Genomic DNA, 16,553 nt, shown 5'->3' with positions numbered 1-16,553 from the left:
CCGTTTGGAGGAGAACACAAGAGGGTAGAAAAGAGGCAGAAAAGATACGTTGAAAGGATTATAGAGTTGCTCAGAACAACACTTCCATCCTTCCTTCTACGGTTTTTAAACAACTGTAGTTTGATTAACCCATATTTGAGGCAGCCATGTGAAATCACGTCCGCGAAACCCTTTTTCTTCTATTATTCGGTTGCTCACGTCCGCTTGCCACTTTTAAAAAAACGGAAGAAAACGCCCTATTCATCCCCGCAAACGCATGACACCGTGACAATGGATGATAGCTTCTCAGACTTTACATATGCGGGCCATTGTTACATCTAGATCGAAAGGACGGTACCAATTATTCCCACCCCCCGCTCATATCCCCCTCACGACTTCTGGTTCGGAAACATAGATCATTGATCGAGTTAAATTCGTATCCGAGGTACTCCACGAAAGTCACTCTCACCTACGGCACGCCCACCATCTCACTCCCCCAAAAGATATACAGAAAGAGCATTCCTTTTCTGCTAGTAGGCTTCCATCGACCAGGCTACAAGGCATGTCCCCCGTTCATACCATGCGTGCATTGGCGTGTTTTTAATGTCCACCCTCAGTTCCACAACTTGCAGCAGTGCTCTGCGTAGATCGCTCGCGTATAGTGGTACAATGAGGCAATTAGAATTCTTATCACGCGAGGCTAGCCGTGTCAGAACCGATGATTTTGCTGCAGGGGCCATACAGCAACCAGCGTCTGGTGCGGTGGCGGTTCTCGACAACACAACCGACCTCCACCTCATCACCGCCCCAACAGGCGTTGAAGGTGCCGTGGATGAGTCAGGCAGTAATACACACGTATAGCCGGCACCACCACTAGCCGTGTCACGCTTCTTGAGGGAGGCTGAAAATAGCGTCAGACCCACAATATGCCAGACATCATCCTCCTTTACAACTTTAGCAGCTCGTGCTCGCACATCTTCCTCCGGCATGAGGTCAAGTTGAATTTGCAGTTGCTCCAATGGCTGACTCTGTCTGCGGGCTGTCTGCTGCTTCGTTGTAGTAACGAAGGCCTCAGGCCAGAAAAGAAGACCGAGGTTGAGGCATACAGCGCCACCCGACTCCCTCTGTATGGCCCCGCGTAGATATAAAGCATGAGAAACCCGACGCGCAAAATCTATCATCCACTGTTCTGCCACTGCTGTGTGAGAAGAATAGGACCGTGCCCACATCGGCGGGATTTGGTCCTTTAACAGCCAGTCGATGAGAGCACGCTGATCTGCCGTTGGTTTACCTGTTCCGCAGCAAATGTTTTCTACCACCTGTAGGTCATCAAGAACCTCATGAAGGCGTTCCATTGCAAAGGCATATTCCCTGTCGACCATTACCGAAACAGGCTCCTCTTTACACCGTTCTGCTCCGCTGCTCCTCCCCCCTGACGGCGTTTCTGCTGATTGTGCCGACACGACCTGTCCTGCGGGAACAAGTCGTTCTAGCGAGGAGCGCCATGAGGAACAAAACAGCCGAACCTTCTGCGCCCACTGCATTTCGGTTAGACAGCGCGGTATGGTTGACTCCTCCGAGTAGGCGGCGCAACCGTCAACAATGCTGCGGCCACTATGTTCTTTCTCACCAACAAATCGCAGAATCGCAAGCCGTTCCAACATAGCAACCGCCTGCTTTTCTAACATTAACCGCGAGGCGCTTGCCGGCAACCGTGCCCAACGAAGCGGCTGCGGGTCCGGCAGGGACTTTACCCACGCCAAAACGTCATTCAATGTGTCCATGGAAGGGAGTCGAAGCTTCTGATTTACGCATAGGCCCTCCAGCAATGCGAAAAACTTGTCGTCCTCAAAAATAATGGGGCTAAACAGCTGCGTGCAGAACGAATTTAGAAGAAATTGGTCAAAGTCGTTGCTCAATTTACCGCCGTAGAGAGCCGTGCCGATTATGGTTTGAAGGGCTAACCATGGGAAATGCTCGCGGTTAGCGCTACAGACTTGATTTCCCTCAATATCACCAACAGTGTTTCCTCCAGAGGTGCTCTCCGTCGTCATCACCCAACGGTTGACGGCTTGCAGTGTGTGCCAGAATTCCGTGTCGTTGATTTCATAGCGCGTGCTCCAACCCAGTGGAACATATAGGAGCCGTTCCATAACCACTGCGTGAAACCAAGCAGCAGTAAGATAAATGCGCACCATGTCGGCAGAATAAGGAGCTTGTTGGGTCGGGGCCCTCAGAGATCCAAGAGTTTGAAGAAGAGAAGCCTTCATACCTGGAGGTGGTTCGTACACCACAACGATTGATGACTCCACCAAACTGACAGGAAGGTCGAGCGGGGACCGTGCATTTATTACGTCTCCACCACAACCTCTCTCCCCAAGGTTGCCAACCACATGCTGTGCCTTCGCCTCCATGGATAAAATGAGGCGGAAGCCCTCATGTACCTGATCCCCGGCAAAAACGCGATGCAAGTGCCTCACAACAACGTCGGCAAAGGCGCGGTCAATGTGAATATTCTTTAGTAGTACCCATGCACCATCCACCGTTGCTGTCGTGAGGAACCGTTCAGCTGCTTCGGTACTGTCTGCAGAGCCCATAACGGCAATATGTAGTTGAACATTCATTGCACTCGCCACTGCCTCCAGCGACACCGTTGGGTCACTCCCCGCATTCGCCACTAATATGAGTGGGGTTGTGTTAGTCAACTCCTTCTGAATTGCAACAAGATCAAGAACTTCCGCCGAAAAGAAGGAATCAAAGTCGCCCATGCCACCTTTAGCACCGTCATGGCCAGCGATAGCACGATAACCGCTTTCCCCACAGTTGCCACGCCCGTCTCCCACTGCCACGTCTGCACCATCAAAAAAGAGTCGTAGGAACTCTGAGGCAGCGGGCACAAAAGCGTCACGGCGGGTGTGCAGAAGTAGCAAAGCCGTTATAAACGCACGGCGTGTGGGCCCCACAGCATGGCTTCCACCTACACTGCTGCAATTGGCGTCATCGGCACTGAAATTCTTGACTTTTCGGGAAAAGGGAGGTATCGTCTCGGCGTAGGGCTCCACCGCTGCAAAGTATGCTCTCCATGCCTCCCCATGCTCCGGGTTATTCAGCGAAACCCGCACTTGCTCAAACAGTGGTAGCTTCAGCAGCTCCGCGAGAACCGCGGCTGAAGACGGCGAGCACACACGGCACCCAGACAGTATCTTGGGGAGTTGGTCAAGCCTGTCAGCACCTTTTATACTTTCAGCTGGTATTGACACGCCTGCGCTTGCCACCGGCCCGCCTAACGCACTTTCGAAGAGATTCCACTCTTCAATAGTTAGTTGTTGCCCGATGGGATCGGCGATGCCACTGCGCGCCTTACCCAGGGCGGTGGCAAGAACAAGATGATCCTGCGCGAACATGCCCCGCCGCGCGCGGTGATATAGAAGATAAAACACATGTCTCGTGAGTACTTGCAGTCGCGCTGCATCCTCCTCTTTTTTTTCCGCGGGCGCTTCTTCCTGCTGCGCGCCGTTGGAATTGTTAGGCGGGGGTAGCTGGTCAAGGGCGTCATTCAATACGCGGAAGATGAACTTCACACTGTACTGATACAATCCATGCAACTGGGAGAAGCAGCGTAGAACAAAGTAAACTTTTGACACTGCTGTTGCAAGTGGCTTGTAATGTTCTTCAACAGCGGTAATGGATCGCATCAATTCATCACTCTCTACAATCCCCTCCTTCAACGCCTTTGTCTCCCCCTTCAGCCGCTCCAGTGCAACAGTCAGTGTATTATTCTCAAGAATACTTCCTTCACTTCCCGCAATCAGCTTGAGCAGTTCCTGTTCTAACACCCGCACACGAACAGAATACTCCTCCCGAACCTTCAGGACGCGGGCGCGCTGCTCATCGACATCCGCCCGTTCGTGAAGCAGCAACCGATGACGGCACTGTGACTCAAGCGAAGACAGTGTCACGGCAAAATTAACAAGGCAGACCCTTCCTGCTATTCCGGGAGGTGGTTGATAGTGCGAATCACGCGTGATGAGAATCAAACTAAAGGAAGAAGTAGTTTCCACCTCACGGCCACCAAGTCGCGTCATCGTGCGCCCTCCCACACGTCGCATCTCGTTCTTTAGAAGTGGTCCAATAATGGGGTCCATGAACTCCGCGTCTTCTATGATAAGTGCGTAACCGAACCGGATGGCCATGTCCAATTGCTTGAGATAATCGCTCTTCGTGAAACTTGTGGTACGCATCGTTCCATCCTTGTGTTTCTTCTGCAGAAATGCGGTGGCAACCCCGCTGGGGTCAATGAGTAGGGGGTATCGTCGACTACGGTGAAGAATCATTGCGTTTTCCGCACAGAGATTGTCTTTTGGAAGACCCTGCTGCTCCCATTCAAGTCTCTGACTCGGTGTCACAAGGTAATCCACAAAGCCACTGGAATGCTCTTCCGTACAGCGAATTTTAAAATTCTTTAACTGCTGTACCCAGACAGGAAGTAGCAGTGACTGTCGTGTGTATTCGTCAAAGTAGCCAAAGTACGTCAAAGACGCGGCTGCAAGAATGCAATTGCCTAAGAGAACACTAACTTCGGAGTCGAAGCCAAGCGACTCCGCACCCCAGCGGTCCCGCTCTTCCAAAAGTTGTTGCAAAAGCTTGGTCGCTCGGTCACAGCGTGAAGCGATTACACCCATCGTGCTCTTGCAAGTGGCGATCTCCTCCGCCATCGACTGGTAATCCTCCTTGAGTTGCTGCAAGGACTTTTCAAGGGTGCTAATCTCCGTTTCCGTCCGCTCCAACTGCGCTTGCTTCGCGCCTTGCGTAATAGTAATTTGATCGATGCGACTCCGCAGCGGTTGCACGGCAGCATACACGATGGCGTAATTAATTTGTGCAGTTACCCACTGGAGCAACGGTCCGGCGGCCTTTGATGCTCGCATTGCTGCCTCGTATGTGAAGCCATCTTCCTGCAGCATTCCACGTACGGTTTGGACGGCTTCTTCGGTGACATCACGTGCCTGGAACGCCTTCACGCTGGCAATGAAATCATCACGACGAACGTAGTGTTTTATGACGTCCCATTCACCCGCGCGCCTTTCGCCCATTACAACAAGTACCGTCTCCAACACGCGTTTAACCATGGTTGGTGGCGTTGTGTATGCACGCATTTCACGTAGATACTCTTGTTTGATGCTGTTCAATCCCTCCTCGGCTTCGCGTAGTGCAGGTGCCGCCTCCGATAGCTGCTGCTCCACACGCGCCCTGTCGGCGAGGATGAGGTCCTCCTCTTCCTTCAGTTGCTGTCGCAGCTGCTCAGCCTCTTGCTTTTCTTGTTTCGTTCTTTCCGTTTCGCTCACGATGCGCTCCAGCATTGCTTGAGCCTTCGCACTTCTTTCATCTAACAAAACTTCGTGTTCACGCAGCTGAGTTTGCTGCTGCCCGACCTCTTCTGATGTAGTGGCCAACTTGGCAAGACCACTTCGCAGGTGGGTAAGTTGCTCCATGGAACGCCCTTTCTTTTCTTCGTAGAGTAACTTCAGCTGCTGTAGGAGGTCGCTAAAGTGACGTGGAGTTATGAAGGTGCCTGAGTTTGCGTTCCGTTGCCGAGCAGTGGAGTTCACTTCCTCCGTAGCCTCATGAATGGCACTGAGTGCTTCCGTAAGCGCCTTCCGTGACGTGTCCTCTGAACCTGAGAATGATTCACGACAAGAAAACATTACATCCATGTTTTGTGTGAGCTTCTGCGCCAACTGCGCCCGAGTCGTCCGGTCCCACTCCCCCAACCAGTTAATGGTGCACCGGTTGAAGAGAGCAGGGCTTGTCACGACACGGTCGGCAAACTCTTTTGTTGACGGGTCAGTAACGAACACAACGTGTAAATTCCGCCGAACGTTGTTAACAAACCAGCGGTAAAGCACCTGCTCTGATGTAATGTCGATGTAGTCGCTAGTCAGCATAGGACCTGCTGTTTCATTTAACAGGAGTGGATGACGGTCGAAGTCATATCCTCCACCGGTCATGGGTGCGCCAAAATCCCTTCGGTTCATAGTTGAGCTCCTGTCGAAGAGTGACGTACGCGCAGAATTGTGAAGTTCGTTTCCTTCTCGCTCGTGTTGGTGGTGCTGCAAAACGCGGGGCAGGTGTTGGGTGGTCCCGCTAGTAGCTTTGAGCGACTGTTGCTCCTCAACACTCGCACGAATATCGTCCATGAGTTTTGCCCACTTATCGCCATCAAACAAACCAGGAATCTCACCGGAAGGCAGAAGTGCATTAATATACTCGAGAAAGCCTGTTTCCATTGCGTTGCTATCATCGAATATAAAGCAGATACGCTCCAGTCCGCAACCGGCGCGACGGAGTACCTCGCGGAGGTCACGCTCGTAGTCCGCCAGTTGGTAACCACGGTTCACATCGATGCGAAACACCGACATCCCATTCATCCATGCAACTAAGCGTGTAATAATTGTTTTGCCAACACCAGAAGCCCCCACAAGCACCATATGACCCGACGGTTGACGAAGCACACGGTCAATACGCACCACATGGTCAACCATGGTGTCTAACACGACAAGTTCGGTATCCCCTTCCCCTTCGCAGAAGGTGCGCACTTTCTCCTCAACGTACTGAACAAGTTCACTCTTTGTTTGTTTCATGTAGACACCATTAACAATTGAAGAAAACAACAGTGGCGGCTGGGCGGGACTGCTGGTGACATCTGTAAAGTGCCTTGCGAAGCACTCCACAACCTTGCGGTGTGCCCACTCTCGCTCTTCATTTTGCACAAGTCGATCTTGAAAGATGCGCAGCCCCTCATGTATGGCAAGTTGCACAAGTTCTTCCACTGTGAGCTCACATCTCTGCTGGTCACTCCAGCTTAGTATGGCTCCTCGCAGTGCACGTATCCATCGGGTTAGCTCACGGGGCGAGTAAACATAATGTGGCTGCTGCCACGTATTAAAGCGGCTTTGTGAGGCGGTGTAAACATCAACCATGGCCGCTGCCAAACATTTGGGGTGGTACCGCTGGAGACGACTACTGAAAGAAAGCATAGCCCGGCAGTACGAACTGTAGATAACATGTAGGCTTTCCTCAGTTGGGAAATCTACAAACAGCACCGGCGCCCAGCGAAGAAACCTATGAGACAAAGAAACTCGACCCTTGTCCGTCGGAGGGTTACATGCACCAATAACCTGGACACCTTCAACTGTTACCCATACATTGTCACGACTACGATAGTATCCCTTGCGCTCAACAAGCTGTCGAAGGAACTGCACCACAGGCTGTGTGCCGTATTGATCTAGCGCGGGTAGGTTTACCTCGTCGCAGAACAGTAGCAACCTTTTGCCACTTGTTGGTGTCATTATCGGCCCGTGCACAGCATGGTTGTGGACACTGCAATACTGCTCCAGAGCGCGTATGATGTTTTCAGGCCGTGTACCGCTGGAAAAATTCAGAAACACCGACTCGTGTGTGAATGAGTCACGTAGTAATGAGGTAACCAGAATCGTTTTCCCTGATCCCGGCGGTCCGCAGAGAATAACCGCGTCACCCCCAGTAATCCACGCCTCTAGCAAGGTTCTGTTGCGGCATGCATCCACCGTTGGAATAATCACATCACTGAAGCCAACATCCTCTGGGTCCACATCAACGGGCTGCACCCGCTCCCGAGTAGTGCGCCACGTGCCGTGGACGGGATCCGGCTCGACATCCATCAAGGTGAGGTCCCTGGGTTGACCTAAAAGCTGAAAACCGATATCATCCAGCAGCTGCCTTCGCAATTCGTTGTTAAGTGCTGCACCAAAACCCCAAAATACCGCGTAGTTAAGAAGCTTTTCCGCGTAGCTCCTCACGACGCGCTCTGTAGGTAGCGCTCCCCACTTCTCACGCACCTGCCACATACTCCATATTCCATCCAACAGTAGGGATTGAATGCTACGTAGTATTTGAAGGTCATTGTGCTCCATAATACCTTGCCCCCGGTAACGTTCAGTGTGAATAATCTCGAAAGCACGCTCCAGCAGTCCCCCTTTCGCAAACGCTGTGGTCCACACACCTACCATAAACACCTGCAACTCCAGTATATCTCGCTCCGCACTGACGAAGGAATGTGGGGTCCGTGGGGGCGGGGATTCGGGAACGTTTTCGCTATTCCGTGCAGAACGGTTCAATGCATCTTCTGTCAACGAGTCGTGCGCCTTATTGTTTTCTCTCGAAGTGCGTACATCTCCATCGGAGGTGGTGAGCTCCCTTTGGGTCGATGCTAACGTCGTTGTTCCAGAAGAGGCTGCGGCACGGTACAGAGTGAAGTGTCCTCCACATAACCGCGATTGCATTTCCTCGTGATCGTCACACACCTCAACGATGCGCTTTCCACCCCGTTTGTCAATCATCGGGGCACGAAGGAAGGTAGTGAGATGACGATTCAGCAAGCATGACACCGGCACCGTACCATGACTAAACCACACCATTCCACATCGCGAAACGGTCGCTGGCGTTGCATACCTCAAATCCTGCACTTCAAACACAATGCGAACGGACGGCGGAAGACTCAAGCGCTCACCATTGGGTAACGTATATATCTTGGAATCGTCAAGAAGAGAGTTGAGATTCTCCACCCATAGCGGGTCCACATCGCCGTCAAATATAATCCAATGTTGCTGCTGTGTACTGTTAGTATCAAGTGAATTATTCACAATACGTCGTAAAATGTCAGTGAAGATACCGTCCTTCCATTCGCGTGTGGTTGCCTCAAACACACCAAATAGCTCTGCTTTTGTCATGGCTTTGGGATCAATCACATATGCATGCGCTTCAAGGGGCCTCCCTCGACTTCTCCTTGAGGGGCTGGCAAGGTCACCCTCATCAAAGTCGTTGTGACCCTCCTGGGTGCTCAGGCGGGCCATTACACGGAGTAACGTCTTCCAGCAGGACGTTTTACCTGTGCCACTTGGTCCGACAAGCATGAGACCGTGCCGCGTCTTCCTCGTGCGGTACAGCTGGTAAATTTTTTCCACCCAGGCTGGGGTGGGTGTGTAGTGGGTATCTTGGCACACCTCTTCAATGGTTGAACGCAACAAACTTTCAAATACATCAGGAACAGGTCGACCGGGGAAGAAATCGCGGAGCAACGGGTAAAATAAGATTACGTCCTCACTTATGAGGCGAGGGACGATGTTATTGATGAGACTACCTAACATTAATTCACATTCCCTGCTGTTCACATTACTGTCGTCTTCAACCGCAGTTGCGGAGGAGGCAGTCTCCGGGACGTGCACGGCGTTCCTCTTACAGTCTGCGTGTTTCGCTTCGCCTGCAATTACCAGGACCGACTTCAACGCTCGAAGACCAAAGTCATAGTGTGACTGCCGTGAAAGTTGCTCCCTGCAAAGGTCAAATAACGGAACAACCTTCCGCGACAACGACTCCGCTGTTCGAAATCCCTGAGCAAACAACATTACTTCAGCGATTGCTTCACGGTCTGGCGCCACCATCGTTACAGTTCGGAATAGTTGCTTGAGATTTCCCGGTAGCTGAGAGCGGTCTGCAAAGTCCGGGTTCATGGTTATGAACAGTGCTACATTCGTTTTCAGCGGTACCTGCTGCCGCGATAGATTGACACTATGCAGATCACCTCGGAGGGCTTCTTGTATCGACCGTATCTGCTGTGCTACTGCGGAAAGCACACATTCTTCAAGACGGTTGAACTCATCGAAGCAACCCCATGCACCGACTTGGCAGAGTCCCATGAGGATTCTGCCAATGGCGCTGAAGTCGAACGTGTCCGTGCAGTTGAATACAACCACATGACGGCCAAGCTGAGCACCCAATGACTTAACTGTCTCCGTCTTTCCCGTTCCAGCTGGCCCAACGGGAGAGCCACCAAGGCGTGTGTGAAGCGCCTGCGTCATGGCCAGGTAGCACCGATCTGTCAGAGGAGTCTGCACCAACCTCCGATACCATCCGATGTACTCAAAACCGTGTATCAACGAGGCGTCCGCCATACGGCAGTGAACCTCTGGATAATCGACCTCATTGGCCAAGGCCACGCCGCTTTTGCTGGGACGACCGACATCAGTTGCTGCATCGCCTTTCTTCGAATAGGTGTCGGGGGCAACGACGTACAAGCGGAGGATGCGCATCCACTCAAAATCCTCCGCGGCTGTAACGTTCTTCAACTCGATCAATCGGGACACATCTCGCTGGTACACAGCAAGTGTGATAAGTTCTTCGCTAGCACGGCGTACCGAGGGCGTAACACCCACAGCGGTCACTTCCAGTGCGAGTTGGTCCAGCAGTGAAACCATCCGCGACACTGCAAGGGAAGGTTCCCGCTTCTGCTGCGCCTTCCATGTGGCTAAGGCTTGTTCTTGCAGCTGCGCCCACCAAACCTGAAATGCCAAACACACAACTTGTAGTGGGAAGGCCTCAATCCACTCGGTTGTTACACATCCCGCATCAGCTAGCGAAGCTGCAGCAGATACCGTCAGCTGCCTCAACGTTTGAGTCATGACAATTTCCACCTCATTGAGTGTCAAGTGGAGTGCTCGGCCCTCCAACCGTATGGATCGATTCGTTGCAACTTCTTCCCCCTCCTCACAAGCAAATCCAACGATATGCAAATCAGCAGCAGCTGAGCCGGCGGAACCTTGACCGCTGGCACCCATATCCTTTACAATAAGCCGTGCGAGGGCGGTGAACATCTTCGGGAGATGCTTTGCAATCAACGTGGGGTTGTTGCTGTTGCCAAGCGTTTCCAGCAGATCGTCATCGCCGACGTAGAAGAAGCGTGGAAACAAGCGGCGCTGCCTATCTAAATATCTGTTTAGGGCCCGTTGTACTCGCGTTAACTGCCCATCTACCCGTTCCAACGATGAAAGAAGGCGCTTCTCCTCGAGAAAGTCCTGCGTCCTCACCACAACATTCTCCAAATCAGCTGCCGTCTCGGCCGAACCAAAGGGTGAGGATCTATACGGCATCAGATTCCATAACTCCCAAGTTACTCTATCAAATTGCATTCCCTCACTAGATAGCTGCTGATAGATATCTTCGTTACTGCTAAATAACCCATCAAGATGTACCCACCTTCGCTGCACGCCCATAAGCACCTCCAGTACTTTCAGAAGCAAATTAAGGCGACTCTCCCATTCAGTCACACTGGCGGCGATGTGAGATGCGCTATAAAAGGGACTAAGATGAAAGCCCTGTAAAGTGTCGATGTCATCGGAGAGTTGAGCGAACACCGCGTCCCACCCACGAATCAGTACGTGTTTCTTTTTGTATATTGTTGTATTAAACTCAAAATTGTTCCAGAACGCTGTTATTTGTTCCAGTTTCGTCTCTAAGCGATGCTCACCTCGTGCCACGTCCAACACTTCGTAGTAAATCTTTGCTCGCGTCATCGGATCACTACGCCAAATATCCCCAACAGTGAGTTCTTCCAACTTCCACTGCGTACCAAGCTTCGATCGAAGTAGAGACCAGTGACGCTCCGCCCGCACAACGGGCATCATCGCCCTTGAGCTTAACTCGTGGATAATCCAGCGAGCCGCCAGGCGCTCTTCAATAAGCTGGACAAGTTCGTTATGAGCTGGGTGGCCACGAACGCCGGGAGGAAATTCCTGCACCTCAGCCTGCAGCGATATGATATCCTCATGTAACCGCTGCGGATCCACCTCAGAGAAGGGAGTCTGACTCAGCCTATTTAGTTTTCTGCACACCTCTAGTAAGTGGCCGAATACCCACCTGAGATTTTCCGTGCGCGAAGCAACACTCTGCAACCTTACTTCATCTACGGGTTGTATCCCCAACACTTTGCACAGCAGTGTCAACCTATCATGTTGTTTTTCTAGCACCAAAATTTGCTTTTGTATGTCGTAGAAGCGTTCTTGCATAGAATCCGCTAGCTCTTCCAGATGCTGTTTATCTTGCCGCTCTCTCAGTTGAATTTGCTTGTCAAGTTCTGCCAGTGATTTTTCCAATTCGGCCACATCGTCCTGAAGACCCTTCCCCTTTTGTTTGGCGTTTTCACGTAGGAATGGTCGACGCAGTTCAACCGCCTTCACTTTCCGTGCAATAAGATCCTTGTAGGCTTGATGCTCCTCTTTCACTTTTTTCACACAAACACCGGAGTCAGGTAGTGAGAGGCCCTGGTTCTTCAAATACTCCTCGGCGGCAACGAGTGGAGCGATTCTCCTGCCTGTTTCCTCTAATTTGGTGTAAATTGTGGGAAGCTCACAGATAAACATGCAGGCGTCATCGATACTGTTGATAACGTCACATTTCTCAACATCCGTTCGTTCTTCGGTGATACGACGATGGCACAACTCTAGATGCTTACTCACCACCTCTCGGTAGCGCGAATTAATATATTGCGTCATGTTGTCTAATTTTCGGCCGAGCTCTTTCTGTGCGTCACTGGCGACGATGAGAATGCCACCAAGAAGTGTACTGGGTTGTGTATGGTTCATCAATGTATCTGCAAACTCACGAATATGGTGCAGCGCTTCTTCCCACTTCACTAAATCGTCACCGAGCTTTTGCTGAAGAACTCCAACCTCCAGGTTCAACAGTTGTTGACCCCGCCTCCACTGTTTTTCCACATCAAAGGCCTCTTGGATGCTTTTGTCAATAGCGGTCATGGGCTCTGCGAGCACCTCAGAACTCAGACAATCCACCAACCTCCCATAAACTGTTTCCGCTGTCACCTCCACGACGGAGCCGCCACCAAATAAAGGCGTTGTGGTGGGGTGCTGGTGGTTGGATCTGCGGAAGCTGCTGTGAAGAGCTGGAATCGCATGAAGCCACGCGAAGGAATTGTTGAGGATATTCAACCAATGATACCGGCAAGCGGCTTCTGGTGTGGCGAGCGTAATTCCCTTAAATAGTACGCGCATGCGAATACGCAACGGCCGCAACTTATACTCTTCGGTACAGGAAGCGGGGTCAAGGAAACGTGGGTCACGCCCCATTGACAGAAATTCCACAGTCCATCGGTGTAGATGGGCCTGCAATTGCAGCAACAGTGCAGCATCCAGGCGTGGTTGAATGCGTTGCACGTACCATTCTCTGCTGCTGCCTTCGGAACCTAACTGCTTCACGATTCCGCACAACTTTTCTACCTTCTCCACGATGCTTTGCGCAGCGAATGTTTGGCTATGCAATTGCTGCAGTATGCGCTCTACATCATCCACTGCCGTTCGCACACTCGACGCGGCCGAGCAAAAATTATAAACGCGGCACGAGAGACGCTGTGTAAACTCCAGCAATTTATCTTCTTCCAACCACGTGAGTTTGGCACCGTCAACAAGACACCCATACACCTGCGCGTACTCGTCTGTTATGAGATGTGCCATGAGTTCCTCCTCATCTCCAACTGCCTCTTCAAAAACGCGAGTTAGATCCCTGAAGGAGTTGGCGATGCGGAAACGCGCTTCATTTTTCAGAAAGAAGCAGCGGATATTGCCGAACAGTTGTTTGTGCTTCTCCTGCAACTGTACGCTTTCCAATGTATAAAAGTCACGCAGAAAGGCATACATTTCCTGTGGGATATTCGGCACAAGCACTTGTTCTCCCCGGGAAACACCATCAATATTACCTTCGTTATTTCTATGGAAATTATTATTTTTATCACTGTTACCACCGGCCGTACCAACGCCTCTTTCTACATATGATAACCTTAAGAAAGGTCCCTTCATTGCCATTGTTTCCTCCACCATGTCCACATGCAAAAACTTACTCTGCACGATATTACACCACCGTTCGACATGTTCGTTCAACTTTTGCGCGATACTATCGCGGAAGTTAAGCACGTCCCACGGCTCCGATTGTTTGCTACCCCACGAAGAACCCTTGCGAAGGAGAACCAAGCGCAGTCTGGCCTTCTCCAAAGATTGTGGGCTATTTTCATCCAGATACTGCCGCGCGCTCTGAATATGAGGATCACGCGACCACCTTAGTTCATTCTTTGAGTGCACTAAACTAAGGAAAGCAAGTGCATATGCCGTACCGTGCACCTCTGACCCTGCAGCAAAACCTTCTACAACAAGGTCTTGCAATCGGGCCCCAAAAAAACGTGCTAATGACTCGTTAAGGCACCAGCGATGCTCAAGAGTGCGGAGAAGCAGTAGCTGACGCCAGCCATGCTCCGAAATCTCCTCGCGGCGCTCCATGTGAGTTTCCAACTGTCGTTGAAGAGATCTTTCCCACAACATACGCCCAACGTCCTCCGTTACGCCAAGTCGAGCTACGGTTGCACGGACGATGTGGGGACAACTCTCTTTGCCAAAGTACTCCTCGCAAATGTCGTTAATCTCTCGGTCAATCTGCTCACGAAGAGCTGCGCGAAAACTCGCCAAGACAGCCAATACCTTCTCACGCCTGAAAACGCAGAAGCATGAGTAGGCGCGATACAGCGGGGAGCCCCCTGCTGTGGGCGCGTCGACTCGTCCCCTTGCTGGTCTTCTTGGGTCTGAGGTTTTCGCCTCCGTACTCGTATTTGCCTTCACAGTGGAAGTGGTGACGTTGTAAGTGTCTCTTTCTTGCTCGTTTGAAAGCGATATTCCTACATGCAATGCAAGTCGGTCGTCAATACGGGAAACCCGGCTACTGTATGAATCACGAATCCGCTGGTATTTTCCCGCACCAGTAGGGGAAACATCCCACAAACAACCGCGCTCAACAACGTCCGCTGTAAAGCGGCTGTAGGCTTCCGCCAGATGCCTACAGAAAGAAGTGGTGGTGCTTCCACTCCCACCTCCCTCTGCGAAGGTTTGCGCCAGCGTCCGATAGTAGTGAAAGTGCTCATTCAAAAAATCCTTCAATTGCTTCATTCGTTCGAGGAGCAGCGAACACCGCCCGAAGCCCGAAAGATTCTTCACCTCCGTGCACCACTGACCTGCCACACTACTGTTTCTTGTTTCAGTGACGGTCGTCCCCTCTACATCCCGTTGATCGATGCGTGCGGACAACACACCGTCCACAAGGCAACGCTGCAACTCCACAATGGCCTTCATCATTTCGCCAATCTTCTGCAACTGCTTCTCTGCTGGCTGAATGTGTAACACGTCCAAACCATCAGCTAGCGCTACAAATTGTTCCATGATGTTGTGCACAACACAATTCACGAAGTGTGTGCAGCGCTTTCGCGGATAAGCACCGGGTCGTGCAGCCGCCTCGATGATTCGCAAGGCGTTTACTAAAAAAGTTGTGATATCGTTAACATCATTTATATGTGGAAGCAACTGCAGCACTCCCTTTGCGTGTTGTTCATACGAATGTGCAAGCTTGCTATGGAGTTCGTACTCTCTTTCATAGCTCGTCGGCACACGGTGGCGGAGCAAATAATGCGCGAGGCGCCACTCGCGACTGCGTAACTGGCGCCGAATATGGTTAATCCACTGACGAACTTCCTGCCAGTACGATACCTCCTCGAGAACACCCCCATTATTATTGTTGCCATGATTTCGGCTGGTGTTGTCACCGATACAACTTCCATGGTGGGGAGCCCCACCCACAACCTCACTAAGATTTATGACTTGGGGCCTTGCGGCATTTCCATCGTCGGCGGTATCGGCTTCAAACGCTACATTCAACAAATTACGACACGGGCTCCAAATAGCAAACACGTCATCCAGATCGACATCGTCACCTTCTTCGTGGAGCAGTCCGACGAGTTCGTGAAGGTCTGCTGTAGGATTGTCGCTACATACAGTCAACAACTTGGGATGTACAAACTGCATAAGATTCACCCGCGTGAGGAAATGGTAACGACACCGCATAGAATTCACAAATTCCTGTAGGTTGTAACGCAACGCATCTTCACGCCTCTGGCGTAGCACGGGTTCATACACACGCTGAAGCAGTGACTGCAGATCACCAAGTGGTTGATCCATTTCCATCGCATGGACGTTTAACTGAGACAGAGTCAGTGGGGCGGGGCGCGGTGAAGACGGTGCGTTCCGTATATCTTCCGCGCTGTTACCACCACTGGCAGAGGTAATAAATACACAGCGAGTTACCCTAGGGAGTGCGGCCGCTCCTTCTGTTTCCATACTTGAACCACCATCCACATTTTTAGAACCTTCAGTCATCGGCCCAGTCCCCATATATTTTGGTGAGGTAACGCCACGCGACACGGTAGCCATCAGACGAAAGAAAACAGTTGTAAGATCTTCGGCCGCTACAACACACGTCGTAGTCGCCGCTTCTTCATTATTCAGGTTTTGTGTTGGTGTGTACTCACAAACCACCAAGTGCAATGCTGTACCATTTTTTTCGTGTTCAACACCTTGTAGGGCTTCACGCACTTGCGGTTTTGTTGCGGAACGCATCATGGAGGAAATACAATCAACGACATCACTTGCAAGAAGTTCATCGGCAGTCAAACATAACTGTTTATCCTTTTCCTGCCGCATCATCTGTAAAACAAACTAGGCGAGATAATATATGATAAGAGCGAGCAGAAAGCCTTAAATGTTGATACGAAGCGAGGAAAAAAAGAAAGAGCAGTCCAAGCATAGCCCAAGTGCTAAATGTACACAAATTACTGCACAAAACAACAACATCAAAATTTAACTATGCGTCGCGGA

At 51.3% G+C, this 16,553-nt stretch overlaps 1 protein-coding gene across 1 annotated transcript; it reads right to left on the bottom strand.

Annotated features, from left to right (window-relative positions):
- Positions 1-509: 509 nt before the first annotated feature.
- Positions 510-16,382, bottom strand: TbgDal_VII3490 (dynein heavy chain, cytosolic, putative; the record flags this gene model as incomplete). Its single annotated transcript, XM_011776385.1, has 1 exon — positions 510-16,382. One exon carries the CDS (start codon positions 16,380-16,382, stop codon positions 510-512), a length of 15,873 nt encoding a protein of 5,290 aa, XP_011774687.1.
- Between the last annotated feature and the right edge of the window lie 171 nt (positions 16,383-16,553).

This window comes from Trypanosoma brucei, chromosome 7 (genome assembly GCF_000210295.1).
Source record: "Trypanosoma brucei gambiense DAL972 chromosome 7, complete sequence".
Lineage (NCBI taxonomy): Eukaryota > Euglenozoa > Kinetoplastea > Trypanosomatida > Trypanosomatidae > Trypanosoma > Trypanosoma brucei.
The sequence above is the reverse complement of the archived record's forward strand: the minus strand, read 5'-3'. Positions and strand labels throughout refer to the sequence as shown.